Here is a 19,003-nt window from a genome sequence, read left to right on the forward strand (position 1 = left end):
ACGCCTTTGATTTATTTTAACCAACGCATTTATTCTTTTATATATTAAACTCCAATCGTTAAATAATGATTGAAAATGATGACGTGACGTTTCGTTGCAACCTGATACATTTTTTTTTACTTTTCGATTGGAGCTTGTGCATAAATGATTGTCATCATAGCTACATTCAAGACCTTTACAAATTGCAGTCTAACCATTAGGGTCAAATTGGTTAAAATTCTACTGAATTTTACTAACTTTACTAAGGTACAAAAATCCAATAAAATATCTAGATATAAAGTGTCATTCTATGAAACTTGCTAACTATGTAAACAAAAGTCACCAGTAAATTCACCATTCAGAGACAATTTCAATATGACGGTTTGTTTACATAGTTAGCAATTTCCATAGAATGACACTTTATGTACAACATAACTTCACCAAGCGAGAAGAACACTTCTCGCCCCCTCATCACTGACCACATTCGTGATCAAACAACCCCTCAACCTCACCCAACACACGCTGATCACAATCCACACACACACGATCCACGCACTCTGCCACAAATACAAGAAATGTGTGTCCAAATACCGGCCCCAGAAGAACGGAAAAGTGTAAGAGAACATAAGATGACCGGCGAGAGTGGCGATGGAGGAAATGCCGCAGGTTGTGATGATGCTGCTTGAAAACTGACGGACTTCGGTGAGATGGTACACGGAGGTATAGACGAAGAGAACGGCAGAGGCTATGAGGAGGATAGAAGATATCGGCCTGAAAAAAGAAAAGAAATAGGTAAGATATATATAGTTGGTCAAGCAGATCTTGTCAGTAGAAAAGGCAAATTTGAAAAATGTAGGCGCGAAGGGATAACGTCTCATAGAAAATTTGAATGTCGCGCCCTTTTATACTGACAAGATTTGCTTGACCATCTATATAAACATTTTTAAGGATGAGTAAAAATGCCTCAAAACCTTATAGACTATGAAAAAAATGTTAGAAAACTAAGCCTAACTATGATTCTTTACCCATCATGCTAATTCATAGTTAATAATTTTAAGTGCGGAGAGATGACTAACAAACAGCTACATTTGAATTGAACAGTGTAGAATTTTCGCATGAACAAATCTCAACAACACAAAAAAAAAACATGCTAAAATTCTTAATTATATGATACTTTATTTTGGCAAATCTAACTAACTAAGGGAAGAAATAGGAAATGACAAAAACGATATCAGATGCAAGCGGAGTCGCCCTCGTTATTTTATGACATAACGACTTATAAACTCCTCAACATACCAGTTAAAATACAATCAAATTGATTCGAGGAATATGTTCGTATTACCACAGAATAAATAATAGTACTAGGTACAGAAGACTCACTCTCTAACAAAACGCGTCTGTCACGATCAGCACAGATATGGCCGCTAGGTGGCGACAGCGCCACGCGCGGCTTATGGCAAATCCCAAAATTGGGGTCGAACGGATGGACTTTTAGCTGCCTGTAGCAAAGCGCACGAAATCGCGGAGTGAGCCACGCCTGGTATTACCTAACTATGTATACGATGAAAATCTCTGTAACCACTGTTACGGGCCGCATAATAGCAATTGTATTCATTAAAATTCCAATTCAGGCAAATAAATGTATTGTTATTCATCGACAGGGGTATCAACAATAATTAATTCATTAGCACAATGATTAGCCTCTATTATCACCGCCATATTGCCAATATCGGACGAATCATGATTTAATTACTTTATATTGCGTTAATACGGTTTGCATACAAATTTGTTTGTATTGTTTGGAGCGATAAGAGTCCGGTTCGAAGGAACAATATTTGTTTGTCTAACTAAACTAAAATTGTGGACTGAAATGAAAAATGTACCTACCTATTAGTTGTTATGTGTGTAACATTGATAAAATTTTACTAGGATTTGTTTCTTAAGGTTATAAATGTTGCTTCTTACTCGTAGGTGCACTTAAATAGGTGGAAATATAGCGCCTCGTAGGTTACTTAAAAAAAACTAATAACACTTTTAATAAAGTGTCATTCAATGGAAATTGCTAACTATGTAAACAAACCGCCATATTGAATTTGTCTCTGAATGGTGAATTTTCTAGTGACTTTTGTTTATATAGTTAGCAAGTTCCATATTATTTATTTTTATAATTTATTGTTCAGAACACATACAGTCACACACACACACACGCACGCACGCACGCACGCACGCACGCAAGCACGCACGCACGGAAGCACGCACGCACGCACGCACGCACGCACGCACTCACGCACGCACGCACTCAAGCACGCACGCACGCACGCACGCACGCACGCACGCACGCACGCACGCGATTACCAATATTAAGATTAAAATTAATCTAGTCGAATACAGCATACGTTGTTAACAACGTCAGACGATAATATTTGCTGTGCATAAAATGAAAACTTACCAAAGATTAAAATTGAGAGGACTGGCGACCGCAGCTAGGATAATACCAGTTACTCCAAAAACGGATGCCCAGGAACACCACTGCTTCATTTTGGATCTGTGATCATCATGTTGGAGGTAGATGACACCAGCTTTTAGTCCAACTAGTGCTGTGAGTGTGTATGAAATTATTCCTGGAAAATAAATAACTGTGTGGAAATACTTGCGTATAAAGCTGCTACGGGTAGGCGGAGAGGAAATTAAACAAAGAGTTAAGAAAAGTAACTAATTTATTCTCCGCCGCAAGCACACGAATAGGTCGTAGGGTAGGGTTCTAGGCCGGTACTGATTTTGCTCCGAGGACAGTTCCACCACGCAAGTACTCCCCTGAAGCTGCCGGAGCCACTGCGGGTTTGGAGACGGAGACGGACGAGCTGAGGGACGTCAGCTGGGCCGCTCAGGAACTGCCGGCTGGTCTTCACGGCTACGGTCTTAGCCGTAACTAGGCCCCCTGGAATTTATTTCCATTGTGTAAAGGAAAGTTCTTAATATGTCTCCGCTGACTGTACCCGGCACGGCAAGAAGCAAAGCAGGAAGCAGTACTGCGTGATGATGATGGTGAAAGTTTGGTGATGTGCGGAATGGTACAGTCAGACGGAGTTTACACTTTGCACTGATGTCATGTTTAAAAGAACAAGTTATAAAACAAAACTGAGTGTAGGAATCTAACGGTCAAAATTTGAATTTAAAAAGTACTGGAAATTAAATTAACTCATAGACTTTAAGTAAACACAATTTAGCAATTAAAACGAGATGAAATAAGAGTGAAATGTATGCAAGAATACTTGAATTAAGTGGCAAGCAAAATCACACAAAGAAGTAGCATAGCAAAATAGCCGTTAGAAATAACATTTAAATCTACCTGCTTAGAATAAGCGTAAGAAATGTTCAACACTTACCCAAAGGGGATTTTAAACACTAAAAATGATTCCATTTGCACTAAATGAGTGCAGGAACGGAATGAATAAATATAATCGTACAAATTCATTCTCGCCGGGCACGACAGACGTCGCTGCGCGAAGGCAAGCGAGCGTGCGCCGGCGACGAAAGCTAGATCTGTCCTGCCCTGATCGACTGGCGCGCGGGCCCGCGCGGAGAGAGGGTCCGCGGGACGGGGACGCCGCTAGCCGGTTTACGTCGAACAAAAGAGTGTTGCTCGAAGTACAGTGAGTCGCAATTAGAGGGAACAGTTTTGTGTAAATAATATTAAAGTGATATTATTAAAGACAAGTGTTTATTATTAAAGTATTTATATTTTAATGCCATATAAGTTATTTTACAATCTAATTTAATTTTATAAATGTAACCTAGGTTACGTAACGTATCTACGTTACAATACCCCGGCGCGTGGTCAAGGATTTTATGTCATCTAAAGGAAATAAAATCCACAGAACTAAGCACTTGTTAATACGCTTCCATAAATCTTCATTCATACTTCACGCTTGCATAAAACATTAGTAACCACTCGAAAATACGTTCAATAATTTAATTACTAACGCACAATCACAAAATAATAATGAGGTGTCTCGTTACATGAACTAGAAACCCTACAAGTACCTTGCTAAATAGGAGGTATCACGCACTATTTTTAAATTAAATGAATATCTTCGGAAGGAAAAGAAAGCCACACTTCGCAATTGATTACGCAATTTCTGCACTGTGCGTACAGTATTTGGAAGTGAAAAGGATTTAGTTGTCAAAGCCATTGGTTATTAATAAGTCAAGAAAAATTGGGTAAATGTTGAACAAATTCAAAAAAATAACAAAATACTCCGTCTGTTACAACAGTAATTAAAAAAAATTACGAACGTTTTTGGTTGTTTTTCTTAAAAGCACGAAAGAAAATGTAAGAAGCAGAAGCAGAAAGAAAGAGAAAAAAAACAACACAAAAATAAAAATCAAAAAAGCGTTTAAATGCAACTAATGCGTACGGAGCGTAAATGTACAAAAAAAAACAGATTTAGTTAAAATTAAAAAACACACTCTAATATGGCCGACTGTACTAATGAAAAGACTACTGATAACGGTTACAATTAAAAAAAATGCCAAATAAGTAACAAAAAAAATAATTCAACAAATGCGGCTGACTATACAGTGCGTACGATACAAAGAGATTGCAAACAAATTTACAACAATACACTACTCCGTACACTGTAGCTGCTGGCAACCAAAAAATAAAAAAAGGAAAAAAAACGTTTCACAAAAAATAAAAAAAACCAAAACACCACACAAACACACAAACCACAGATACCCACTCAGAGCAAAATCAGACCCTATTTAAAAAAAACCACGGTGAGGCGCCAGTGCTACGGGTAGGCGGAGAGGAAATTAAACAAAGAGTTAAGAAAAGTAACTAATTTATTCTCCGCCGCAAGCACACGAATAGGTCGTAGGGTAGGGTTCTAGGCCGGTACTGATTTTGCTCCGAGGACAGTTCCACCACGCAAGTACTCCCCTGAAGCTGCCGGAGCCACTGCGGGTTTGGAGACGGAGACGGACGAGCTGAGGGACGTCAGCTGGGCCGCTCAGGAACTGCCGGCTGGTCTTCACGGCTACGGTCTTAGCCGTAACTAGGCCCCCTGGAATTTATTTCCATTGTGTAAAGGAAAGTTCTTAATATGTCTCCGCTGACTGTACCCGGCACGGCAAGAAGCAAAGCAGGAAGCAGTACTGCGTGATGATGATGGTGAAAGTTTGGTGATGTGCGGAATGGTACAGTCAGACGGAGTTTACACTTTGCACTGATGTCATGTTTAAAAGAACAAGTTATAAAACAAAACTGAGTGTAGGAATCTAACGGTCAAAATTTGAATTTAAAAAGTACTGGAAATTAAATTAACTCATAGACTTTAAGTAAACACAATTTAGCAATTAAAACGAGATGAAATAAGAGTGAAATGTATGCAAGAATACTTGAATTAAGTGGCAAGCAAAATCACACAAAGAAGTAGCATAGCGAAATAGCCGTTAGAAATAACATTTAAATCTACCTGCTTAGAATAAGCGTAAGAAATGTTCAACACTTACCCAAAGGGGATTTTAAACACTAAAAATGATTCCATTTGCACTAAATGAGTGCAGGAACGGAATGAATAAATATAATCGTACAAATTCATTCTCGCCGGGCACGACAGACGTCGCTGCGCGAAGGCAAGCGAGCGTGCGCCGGTGACGAAAGCTAGATCTGTCCTGCCCTGATCGACTGGCGCGCGGGCCCGCGCGGAGAGAGGGTCCGCGGGACGGGGACGCCGCTAGCCGGTTTACGTCGAACAAAAGAGTGTTGCTCGAAGTACAGTGAGTCGCAATTAGAGGGAACAGTTTTGTGTAAATAATATTAAAGTGATATTATTAAAGACAAGTGTTTATTATTAAAGTATTTATATTTTAATGCCATATAAGTTATTTTACAATCTAATTTAATTTTATAAATGTAACCTAGGTTACGTAACGTATCTACGTTACAAAGCTTAGAAACAAAAAAGTGGAAAAATTCACTATCTTGGGTGGGACAACTCAGTATTTATTTCCAATTTTAATTTGTTTCTATGCTTAATAGCATCAAAGAGTTTAGATAGTATAGAGGGGTCCTGTCATAGTAAATTTTGTAGTCACTGTAAATTTACTGCCATCTATCGACACACGACTAAAACTCAAAATTAACACGTATAAACTAACACGTATGGCTTCGTCACTTTTTCTTTAATATGTGATATTTCATAAGATTTCAAGAATAAATTATAATTATTTGCGTGGGTTATGTTAAACTTATGGCATTCAGTGGGTAGTGATTAAAAATGTGATTTGTGTTTACCCGAATATTTGTTAATTAATCTGTGGGTAGTCGCGAAAATGACCCTTCTCTCCTACCCGCCAATTCTAATGAGGGAAAAGTATAAAATGTAACTTACCATGGGATGGAGGGATCATTCTCGCTTGGCGCTTGACCCAGTAACATGTAGCACGAAGGTTACGGCTTGTTAAACTAAATATTGTCAAAGAGTGTTGAAGTAAGAAGTTGGAGTAAAATAAAAGTAATTGATTGTACGAAGGACTTTGATTCATCACAAGTCAGAAGCGGTGATCAACGGCGCCCATAAAAGGACTAGAACGTGTGAGTACCTAGTATACATATACATATTTTATATACTCAGACGTTATGGTAGTAAGTTTTAAGTTGCAATGCTTGTAACCTCAAAACCTGATTAAGAATACATGTAGATTCGCGATCATGGGTCAAGTTGAAGTAACGAATGCAGACTTATTACATAATTTAGAATTCTGCTGGTAATCAAAATCGGTACAGGTATTGAGCAAGTTAACCTTTTTTTTTACAAGAGCCATGTTTAAGATAAGACCGTGGTTACAAGTTGTCTTAGAATTTGAATACTTACTTACGATTAGTGTGTACAGTGTAGTAGTATGTTTTTTTTTTGTGTAATATCGATGTTTAGCCGAGCATAGGCATATACGATACGTGATCGCGATTATAGTGAAATTGGATACGATTTGGATAAATATTTAATGAATCCATTAGCAATTAAGATACAAACATGTATAATTGTACGTGTACGGTTATAGGCAAGTAGGTAAGTTTATTGTCATTAAAGGAACAATTTCATTTACCAGAGTGGTTTTAAATTTAAATAGCCCATATTGTGAAGAAACATACAGTGTGAAGTGCTCTGTTGTCATGCAGATTTTGTTTAAATACTTGCTGTCGTTAAAATGAAAGTATTTACATCATGCATATTAAATATATACGTGAGTTTCGAATACTGATCTTAATCTATTCTAATAAATAGTATGAGCTAAATGATCTAATAAGTAAAGTCATACATGATAACGCCTTTGATTGGTTTCTGAAATGAATAAAGGGCTCCATTAGGTTAATGACACGTTGTCATTAACAGTGTAGTCACCATGTAGGTGGTGTACCATCATAGTCAGACGGGTCAGACCCTAATGTCTTTGTTATACAGATTTTTATTGGTAAATTTTTCATGTCATTCGATTTTTACAAATAAAATTATTATTAACTATAATAAGTGAAAATGTTATAGTAGGTAAATAAGTAATTAATAATGGGAGGTAACTGTTAGGACTTAGAACCCTATTCAATACGATGTGTTGGAATCAATGATCGTTTTGCATAGATAATATAGATTCGTCAATTGAGTAATAAGCGTGTTCTAGAAGTAATGATTTCAGTTTTTGTTGAATGTTGTGTCACTTTTTGATTCCTTTATGTCAGTATGCACTGAATTACAAAGTGTTAGTCCATGACCTTGAAGAAAGGCTTCGTCAGCAAACATAACGCAGGTTGTGTCTGTGTTAAGTATCTTTGGCAGGTCAAGAAATAGTAGGCATCCACAAACGCTTCCCTGAAATATTGACATAATGGAATAAACAATATGACGCGATTTTGATGTCACGGTCTTTAGTTCCTCGCGGTCCTTATCTAAGTGTTCTACTTGTATGCATTGTTTACGGTCTCAGAGGTACGATTTGATTTGAACCAAATATACAGAGTGCCGCGTATTCCCATCCCGTACAATTTACAGAGTAAGATTTCGTGTGATACTTTTTTATACGCTTTTGTCATGTCCACCAAAAATCCTAAACTATGTGTTCTGTTGTCTTTATGACCTAAGATGTTCTGTATGTATTAATAAAATGTAAATGATAAAATACTGTACTTTACGAAAAAGTTGTCTTAGACTCCATTTATTAAGATAAAATCGGGTAAGAGTGCGATAGGTCGATATTGGTTTGGATGGATTACGTCACCGTTTGTAAATATGGGTTTAATAATGGATATTTCATGGATATTAAGTAAGTCCGGGAATATTCCTTGATTAAATGACTGGTTAATCAGTTTTGTCAGTGGCTGTGCTAACTTTACAAGAACGGGCGGGATTTCATCGACTCCAAGACTATTTTTATTTTATTTTTTGAGTTGTTTTATAATTTTTATTGTTTCGGTCACCGGCTGAATGAATATCGAGTTGATGGCGGGGTATGCACACGGCGCGCGCGGTCCGTTATCGCTCCTGCTTTATTAAATATGAGAACTCTTGCGCTGATTGATAAATTGTTGAACTATGGGGAAGCTATATATCGTAACATATCATATAGGCGGTACCCTATAACCAGTTTTAATGGTTAGTTACCTATGTAGGTTGTTATGGTGTAGTTAGTTAACTTGTAAGTGCTATGTTGCTCGTGGACCCGATGTTCCATTACCTGAGTACGGGAAGAACGATCTAGTTGCCACGTTATTACCTACATATATTTAATATTATACTACGTACACAAGAGCTTGATCCTATGATTAGTGGTTTGAATATATATGTTTTTGATAGTATCATTGGGTACAGGACAAACAAACCACATGAGATCTGTTATTGAGTTCACTGCAAATGGATATTAAGACTACTATATTACGGGTACCATTTAGGTTTGTTTGGAGGTGGTATGTTATAGCTAGACCCAACGTCTAATGAGCCAGTTATGTGTGATCGCTTTGATTATTTAGTTGAATTATTTTGAGCCATGTAGGCGAGCTGTTTAGGAGTGCATCTGTTTATGAGTGCAACCATCTATTAGGTGTGCTACCAGAAAGTCCACAGCCATGTAGATGTGCTGTTTATGAGTGCGGTTATGTAGTGCGCAGCTAGAAAGTCGATAGTCATGTAGATGTGCTGTTCATGGGCGAGGCCATGTAGGTGTGCTGCTGGAGTCTACAGCCATGTAGATGTGTTGTTTATGAGTGCGGCCATGTAGTGTGCTGCTGGAGTCTACAGCCAAGTAGATGTGTTGTTTATGAGTGCGGCCATGTAGTGTGCTGCTGGAGTCTACAGCCAAGTAGATGTGCTGTTTATGAGTGCGGCCATGTAGTGTGCTGCTAGAGTCTACGGCCATGTAGATGTGTTGTTTATGAGTGCGGCTATGTAGTATGTAGATGTGGTCGAAAGTCAGAGTTAGGTTCTGAAGAGTTAAAGTTGAATTAAATTAAAGAGTTGAATTGAGTTAAAGAATTGAATTGAGTTAGAGAGTTGAATTGAGTTAGAGAGTTGAATAGAGTTAAGAGTTGAATAGAGTTAAGAGTTGAATAGAGTTAAGAGTTGAATAGAGTTAAGAGTTGAATCGAGTTAGAGAGTTGAATCGAGTTAGAGAGTTGAATAGAGTTAGAGAGTTGAATCGAGTTAGAGAGTTGAATCGAGTTAGACAGTTGAATCGAGTTAGAGAGTTGAATCGAGTTAGAGAGTTGAATCGAGTTAGAGAGTTGAATCGAGTTAGAGAGTTGAATCGAGTTAGAGAGTTGAATCGAGTTAGAGAGTTGAATCGAGTTAGAGAGTTGAATCGAGTTAGAGAGTTGAATCGAGTTAGAGAGCTGAATCGAGTTAGAGAGCTGAATCGAGTTAGAGAGCTGAATCGAGTTAGAGAGCTGAATCGAGTTAGAGAGCTGAATCGAGTTAGAGAGCTGAATCGAGTTAGAGAGCTGAATCGAGTTAGAGAGCTGAATCGAGTTAGAGAGCTGAATCGAGTTAGAGAACTGAATCGAGTTAGAGAACTGAATCGAGTTAGAGAGCTGAATCGAGTTAGAGAGCTGAATCGAGTTAGAGAGCTGAATCGAGTTAAAGTTGGATAGAGTTAAAGAGTTGGATCGAGTTAAAGAGTTGGATCGAGTTAAAGAGTTGGATCGAGTTAAAGAGTTGGATCGAGTTAAAGAGTTGGATCGAGTTAAAGAGTTGGATCGAGTTAAAGAGTTGGATCGAGTTAAAGAGTTGGATCGAGTTAAAGAGTTGGATCGAGTTAAAGAGTTAGTTTTGAGTTAAAGAGTTAGTTTTGAGTTAAAGAGTTAGTTTTGAGTTAAAGAGTTAGTTTTGAGTTAAAGAGTTAGTTTTGAGTTAAAGAGTTAGTTTTGAGTTAAAGAGTTAGTTTTGAGTTAAAGAGTTAGTTTTGAGTTAAAGAGTTAGTTTTGAGTTAAAGAGTTAGTTTTGAGTTAAAGAGTTCGTTTTGAGTTAAAGAGTTCGTTTTGAGTTAGAGAGTTCGTTTTGAGTTAGAGAGTTCGTTTTGAGTTAGAGAGTTCGTTTTGAGCTAGAGAGTTCGTTTTGAGCTAGAGAGTTCGTTTTGAGCTAGAGAGTTTGTTTTGAGTTAAACTGTTTGTTTTGAGTTAAACTGTTTGTTTTGAGTTAAACTGTTTGTTTTGAGTTAAACTGTTTGTTTTGAGTTAAACTGTTTGTTTTGAGTTAAACTGTTTGTTTTGAGTTAAACTGTGTGTTTTGAGTTAAACGGTTTGTTTTGAGTTCAAAATCAAAATCAAAATAAACGGTTTGTTTTGAGTTAAACAGTACAAAGAGTTTTATTTTGAGTTAAACAGTTTAAAGAGTTTTATTTTGAGTTAAACAGTTTAAAGAGTTTTATTTTGAGTTAAACAGTTTAAAGAGTTTTTTTTTTAGTTAAACAGTTTAAAGAGTTTTATTTTGAGTTAAACAGTTAAAAGAGTTTTATTTTGAGTTAAACAGTTTAAAGAGTTTTATTTTGAGTTAAACAGTTTAAAGAGTTTTATTTTGAGTTAAACAGTTTAAAGAGTTTTATTTTGAGTTAAACAGTTTAAAGAGTTTTATTTTGAGTTAAACAGTTTAAAGAGTTTTATTTTGAGTTAAACAGTTTAAAGAGTTTTATTTTGAGTTAAACAATTTAAAGAGTTTTATTTTGAGTTAAACAGTTTAAAGAGTTTTTTTTTAAGTTAAACAGTTTAAAGAGTTTTTTTTTAAGTTAAACAGTTTAAAGAGTTTTATTTTGAGGTAAACAGTTTAAAGAGTTTTATTTTGAGTTAAACAGTTTAGTTTTATTTTGAGTTAAACAGTTTATTTTGAGTTTAAAGAGTTTAACAACTCGCTGGCGTAGGGTGATAACAAAGTTTAACAACCAATCATGCAGCGCACTGAAATTTAATTACAGGGTAAAATGGATTCCGATATTGACACCCCGAGATCACCTAGACTGTCGTCACGAGCACGACGGATGCAGAGTCGCGAGCGGCAGACGCTGAAAGTCAGCGACGGTGAATCTACCACAGAGGACGCTGTGGACTGCGACAGCCGAGCGTGAGGGGCCTGAAGACAGATGTCGTCACCACAGTAGGCGCTGACGACGGGGGCCTCTCTCAGATGACCAGTACGAAGAAGGCGACGCTCAAGAGGGACTTTGCATCTGTTAATTACAAACCTGATTAAGCCATTAATGTAATCACGTAGCTTCCCCAAAATATTATTTCCATAAACAGTTCCTACATTTACTATGGAAGGTCTAAAAATTCGATTATTAATGTCAATTATTATCGCTCATGCTGTGGAAGTTGTTTCTTTCTTCTTATATCAGGCAAAATTTTATTGCTCATGTTTGTTATAAGTAGAACTTAATTGAAAATAAGTATGTTACAGTACTAAAATCAATGCAATGAAATTTGGGCTTATATTCTATAAGCACGTGCCGATAATAATGTGTCTATAACCCTGCGTGTAATTAGGTAAAATATCTTATCGTATGGGGATGTAAATTTTAGTAAAAGTAAAGGGTTTGACAGTGTGGACGATGTATTTCGTGAACCTTTACATGATTAGTAGTATAAGTAGGTATTTAAATATCCCTTTTTATGTAACAATAATACTAGTCTGAAGAATAAATACCGTTTACTTTCTGCAATACCTGCTACCATGAGTAAATTAAATAATTTGAAGTTTACCTCTACTAAAGTTGCTGTAATTCTTTGTATTATTTTATTGTATTCTGGTGTACAATGAAGAGTATTGGTATTGTATAAACAGACTACTTTTAACTAAAATAGGATTGAAAAGGCAATAGGCAACACGGCCGAGTGTGATATTATTGTTGATCGTGCACCGGAGGTAGCACGCAGTCGGATGGCCGAGTGTGATATTTCATAAGATTTCAAGAATAAATTATAATTATTTGCGTGGGTTATGTTAAACTTATGGCATTCAGTGGGTAGTGATTAAAAATGTGATTTGTGTTTACCCGAATATTTGTTAATTAATCTGTGGGTAGTCGCGAAAATGACCCTTCTCTCCTACCCGCCAATTCTAATGAGGGAAAAGTATAAAATGTAACTTACCATGGGATGGAGGGATCATTCTCGCTTGGCGCTTGAACCAGTAACATGTAGCACGAAGGTTACGGCTTGTTAAACTAAATATTGTCAAAGAGTGTTGAAGTAAGAAGTTGGAGTAAAATAAAAGTAATTGATTGTACGAAGGACTTTGATTCATCACAAATATATGACATCTATTTCAGTTTGTCCTACAATATTTATTTATTTATTATAAACAAATCACTTACCAAGTAGTCCTTCAGTGAAGGCGTTGTAATAGTCAACGTAAAAAGGCTCATCCCTGTTCACGTTGAGCATATTCTTGTTGAACACTTCGCTAAACACGTCGCCCTCTTGGCAGTTGTTGCCCTGAGCCGTCCAGGAGTCTCTTCGTGGGTCGAATACGGTATATCTACAATATAATGTGCGCTTAATTTTTTTTTATTATTCTGCTGGTAGGCCTCAAGGGCTCTTTTACAAGTCAGTACGACATTTACAGTAAAATTTACATTAGTTTCATTTTAGTTTTACAATAAGTTCAATAAAGTAGCATAAATAATTTGATAACTTACTGTTTACACTCGGTGTAGTAGAAAATGTGGATTGAAACTATCATTACGACGAAAAGAAATGCCCCTAGAAACCAGCTCCAGCAGAGTGTCCCGGCAGTTCGAATGGTATTCTGAAACCATGTTTGAAATTAATTAAATGAAATGAAAATAATGTATTTGAAACAACAATCTTAAAATTAACAGGTTTTAAATACCTATATGACACGGTGTTGAACTTGGTGCCTCAAAGAGGATTCCACTCACAAACTTAAAACCTAAACCTTAGGGCCCCCCCACATTTAACGTCTTTCGAGCGTCGGCGTCTGGTCAGCGCTATGGAAAATGACGTCACTGCGCAGTTGCGTCGACGTTGCGTCGAGCAGCGGCCATAGAGTTGTAGACGCCGACGCTCGAAAGACGCTAAATGTGTGGCGGCCCTTAAGAATTGATTAAGCTACTGTCACTACACGGTCGATCCGCGACAAAGGCATTTTCACTTAAAAGTGTATCATTTACTTTTTTTCGTAAATCCATCACCTTTTTGGTTATTTCTACTCAGAATCACGAGTACTATCGATTCTAAAAGGAAAAAAAATGTCAGGTTTGTGACGCATTTTCACATATTTTTCGCATATTTTGTATGATCCGTCACAATACTGACACCAAAAATTTGTATGAAAAACTGGGGACACTTTTTTTCTTTGTCTCATTCAATCTCTTGATTCTGAGTCTAAATAACCCAAAAGTTGACGGTTTTTCGAAAAAAGTAAACGGTACGTTTTTTTTTCAAAATTCCGCTATTTTCACTAACCTTGGACTTGCCCTGCTTATTCACAGTAATCAGGTAAACTGTGGCAACAGCAAGGTAAGATATAGCTATGCAGGGTAAAGGCGCCCATAATGGCACCGCCAGAAAATGTGAGCGAGGTGCAGCCGCGCTTATAGCGACCCCGATGAAAAGTAGCACGAACGATCTCTGTGAAAAATAATAATTTTAGTAATTTCAATATTTTTAATGTCAAAACCACATGTCAAAATATACAATCTATCTATCTATACATATAATAAAGCTGTAGAGGGTCGAAAGTCTGTACATGGAAGATATTTGAAAAAAAGTTGGCTGGGGATACTTAGAATCGATAACAGAACACGTCCCAACAGTTTTTAGAATTTTTGTCTGTTTGTCTGTTTATCTGTTCTGTTTACTTGAACGCGCATCACGTGAAAACGGCTGAACGGATTTTGATGCAAACTTTACTAATCTGCCGAGAAAATCTCCGGCCAGGTTATAGGCTATAAAAATTCAACCCCTAAAAGGGGGGGTAGCCACAACCGTCGCTTGATTTAAGTTTGCCCCTGAATCTTATGGCGCTACTTATGAAGGAGGGGCAAACTTTTTTCAAATATGTGCTACCTATTGAGTACCCTGGTAAACTAACAGATGGCGCTGAATTTAATACGTAGTGACATGAATAGCCACCGAGGAAGGCTTTTGCCAAATTAACTCTAAGTTTAGATGAGTGGGTACGGACATCAACAAATTTAATTGAATAATTATGTCTAATTATATTGTCCCTGGCGCTAGGCCGGGAAAACGCTAGGTCGAAGAAGAATTATGTCGAATTAATAATATACAACAAAATTAAATGACAGTAAATTACCTACCAAGACAACTATAGCAAGCGTAGAATACTTAGACATTCCTTTTTTACAATCCTCTTCAATCATTATTGGTACTTTTAGGCCAATAGAGAATGTATATGCGAATAAAAGACAGTTTGCCGCCGTCAGTCCGCCATAGTCTTTGCTGAATATTGGGTATCCTCCTCCACCGGTCGTTACGAATATTATTAGTATTAGTAGCAATCTGAAAAACCCTACAATTGGATTATTCAGCCGAGGGAAATTAGGTCTTAGATCTTATTATTATACACCTAGCAGAAATGTATATGTCGCCGGCCGATCGTAAGATTAGGCAGATCGTAATGTTCCTGTGTAATGTTTTGACCATGGTCACATTAAACCAATATATAGGTAGGATAGGTTCGTTAGGTTGCTTCAGATGCCCGAAGGGCAAACTGCCCAGTAATAAGAGCTCCACGTAGCTGGGCTCCGTCGACTCAGGGAACGAGTCAAAGATTTTCACGTTTCACGGTTTGCCTAGAAATTTCACGATATGACTGATCTTACGATCGGCCGCCGACATATTTACCTAACCGAAGCTTTCAGTACATTTTTGACTTTGAAACACGATATAATGAAATAATGAAAACAAACAGGTGTAGTTAACCTCCTTTCTACTTCAGGCGTTAATTAGCTAAGCATCCAAGTCCTCATTATTTTAACGCCTCCTCGACGACCCTTGACACAGAGTTAAAGGTCTAATAAAATTTCTAAACAGGTCTCCTGCTACGGAAAAAGTAATAAATACGAAAGTGTCCTACTGGAGTCACGGGTGGCCTCAATTAACAAATTACTGACCGTTTGGATTGGTTTCAATCTTTTAGAAGGCGTCAATGTGCATGCTACATGTAAGTATGTTGGCATTGCATATTTGGAAATAAACCAGTCTACTATGGATCTCAGTCTTTTATTCTACTAATAGAGCATATTGAAAAGCATCTAGGTTAGTAGAAGTACATATTCCATCAAAGCGGCGCTTTACGAATGCCTCTTTTAAATACCAGAAACATTAGGTAGTAGAAAATGCTGAGGAGAAGTAAATTTTCCAGTCTAGTATTAAAATAAATTGATCGATAGTTATATTAGAACAACAAATATAGGATAAATATTTTCCTAACTATAACATGATTTTCTTTGGGTTCTTCCTGTCGTATGCTTCAGATATTTAACCAAAACGATTAGGACATTGATAATTTGAAACACCCGTGGCTCCAGTCCAGTACTATACCTTTTTACTACGCACTTACCCCCTGAAGAAGTGTAGGCTGGGCATTATATCTGAGTTATCTCGTCCTACAGCCAAGTTTAATGCTACGTTATGTCTTTCTTTGTATCGTTTTAGGAATAATTTTACGAGCCCGATGGCTGTGATGGTGCTTAGTAGGATTAGGCTGAAGAGCAGAAGAGCTGAAAGAACATATTTTTTATCATTGTTGGTTTTATGTTGAGGTTAGGTAGGGTTTGACGACCGGTCTGGCCTAGTGGGTAGTAATCCTGCCTGTGAAGCCGATGGTCCTGGGTTCAAATCCCGGTACGGGCATTTATTAGTGTGATGACGATGATGTTCGTGAGTCATGGTTGTTTTCTTTGTATTTAATTACTTATATAAGTATTATATAAATGTTAGTCCGGGATTTTGGAAAGAACAAACATAAAAGTGGTTTAGTGTCAGACCAAGAAAAGTCTGCAGCGATTTTGATAGCCTACGCAGTGCAAGAGTTATTTGAAACGTCAAACTACAATGAAAATTATGACGTATAATTTGGTATAGAATCTCTTTCATCCTAGTTGTCAATTAGATATTTAGATTATGTAGCCTTCTACAGAAACAATTCATCGTTTTATTCAAATCATACAATTACATAAACCATGAATACAACTAAACCTAATAGAAATTAAAACTTATACCTAAACATATTCAATCATCAAATTAATAAATTAAAAAACACAAGTCGAAAACAAAGCAGTCAACCGTCAGTCACATATTCCACCCCGCGTCATCCCTGGCGCAAAGGTGCCCAAAACGCTTGCCGCATTACCGCGCTGAATCGCGATGGACAACCTCTGCACCAGGAATGACCCGGAGCGGGGATCCAGGCCTCTATCTCGTAATCGGTTCCCAACCTCCTTAAAAAACTCTCTAGCCTCTGAGCACCAACAGCCAGCCGTTTCGACTGCCAGAGGCACAAACAAATAGCCGTCCAATTCCGCATACTTCTCCCGTTTTCTCAGCGCCGCCACCTCAGCAGCTGCCCCTGCTGCCCTCACGGTGCGGCCAATGTGCGATGCAGCAAAAGTGCTGACGCATGTAGCGTCCCAAAGCAAGCACTTTCCTCTCCGCCAAGGCACCAGCGTCAACCCGTCCGGCCTCTTACCATCCGACCGGCTAAGGCCTGGGGGCTCAAGCATGCATGGGACATTCGCGGAAACAAGCGCCCTCCGGATCAGATCGTTAAGAGCGTGATGGCGTGGGAATCTCCCTGCACATCGACCACAACTCAAAGCGTGGTGGCCGTTGCTCTCCACCATAGTACCGCAGATGCATAAGTGAGGAACACACACATCGCAGCCCAGGCGAAGAGCCACCGCCACCCGCATCGAATCGTTGTCCAGGAGGGTGCCCAAATGCGGAGATGGAAGCGCGTGCAACCACGCCCCCGATTCCGATTGGGACCCCGCCAGCAGCCTCGCCCTATCCGCCCCCACTGCGTTCTCTATCAGACCCTCGACAATCCTCTTGACTCCAACATCGTCCCATAGCCGTTGTACGTCCGGCTTCTCGGGTTGGGGCGCGTTCGGATTGAGAGTCATCCAAGCCGCCAAAGCATCCGCAGCGTACCTTCTACATACATTTTAACCCTATCAGTGCTAAAATACTAACGCAAGTAAATGTTGACCGGAGGAACTTCTGTTTCCATTACACATCTCCCGATGTCCAATCTGTAGACACCATACTCTGCCAGGGTAGGTTTCAGGTTACACATCAGGCCTCTGCAAAATAAACCATAATACACCGTGTTTTTATTAAATTCCGTTAACTTCGGGGTATGGTTACTGTTAAAGAGAACTAAATGGCATTGTTAATTAAAAAAAAAACTTTTTTTGCCTTTTTTTTTAAATAAAATTTTAGTTTTAAAAGTAATTAAATGTAGCATATAGCGTTGTTGTAACACGGACATTAGGTACATTTAACTCAATCAAACAATTTAAATCTGTGACATATCAATATCATTTCGAACATCGATCTAACGAGATTGTACTTAAGGCGTGCTTTTTCCGTAGGAGCTAAGCGAACCAGTTTTTTGAATCCATTAGAAATATAAGAAACAATGTTTTAAAATTGTGAAAAAAATATATCTTATACTTAAGGATCTGGCAGATACGTTTTGGATCTCAAAAACATGATTAAATAAACTTTGCTCGATAGAAAAAAATTCCAAAGTTACGCCTTTTTTTAACAATAAATCCAAACTATATCTACAATACAAACTTTTTTGACTTGTTTTTTACACAAATGTATAGGTAATAAGATAATCTAGACGTTTTGGATCACTTTGTCTCGGTAACATCATTAAAATAAGTTCTATGTTTCAATACCTACTAAATCCGCAAGCGCCATCACTCGCGAACGCACTTACGCCCTCTTCAGTCGCGCGGCAGCGCTTGTAGAGGACGGACCTGCGTCAGTGTGTTCCGCGCGGTCACGTGATTTTACCATTTACAAACAATGGGAAACAAAGCAAATGAAACGTAAGAAAAAGTCACTAAGTGCTATAAAAACACACTTTCTGATAACAGAAGCATCTAATACTTTACGAGGTGCTTGAAAGCGCCTAGCTTTACTACATCAACAGTTAAAATATTTCACTAGGTCAGCAACCAATTTCAATGTAGGTAAATAATATTATATTCCTAGATAATATAATTGTGAGTATGTAAGTATGATATATTTACAGTATTTCACCTTTACTGATATACCTACGTCCGATCTGCAAAATGATTATATTCCTTCGTGCTCTTTGACTCCTTTGAAAATCAGAAATTATTTATTTGGATTGACACAGTATGGGGATGTTACAATATATGTATAGTGTTACGCTTTTAGTATGAGGGTGCCGATGGCGCCCGGCTTTGGATCGTATGCAACGCGCCACGCCCGTCAAGCGTGCAAATTCATCATCATAAT

At 37.9% G+C, this 19,003-nt stretch overlaps 1 protein-coding gene across 1 annotated transcript in view; it reads right to left on the bottom strand.

Annotated features, from left to right (window-relative positions):
- Window positions 1–293: 293 nt before the first annotated feature.
- LOC134670647 (heparan-alpha-glucosaminide N-acetyltransferase-like) overlaps window positions 294–19,003 on the bottom strand; it is a 66,094-nt gene continuing 47,384 nt past the window's right edge. Inside the window, exons 3-10 of the mRNA XM_063528457.1 lie at window positions 17,699–17,808; window positions 16,065–16,224; window positions 14,800–15,001; window positions 13,946–14,110; window positions 13,156–13,265; window positions 12,832–12,995; window positions 2,429–2,600; window positions 294–750 (exon numbers count right to left, since the gene is read on the bottom strand). Of these exons, the coding sequence (XP_063384527.1) occupies window positions 417–750; window positions 2,429–2,600; window positions 12,832–12,995; window positions 13,156–13,265; window positions 13,946–14,110; window positions 14,800–15,001; window positions 16,065–16,224; window positions 17,699–17,808 (1,417 nt within the window). The 3' untranslated portion in view covers window positions 294–416. The remainder of the gene's footprint in view (window positions 751–2,428; window positions 2,601–12,831; window positions 12,996–13,155; window positions 13,266–13,945; window positions 14,111–14,799; window positions 15,002–16,064; window positions 16,225–17,698; window positions 17,809–19,003) is intronic.

This window comes from Cydia fagiglandana, chromosome 14, assembly GCF_963556715.1.
Source record: "Cydia fagiglandana chromosome 14, ilCydFagi1.1, whole genome shotgun sequence".
Lineage (NCBI taxonomy): Eukaryota > Metazoa > Arthropoda > Insecta > Lepidoptera > Tortricidae > Cydia > Cydia fagiglandana.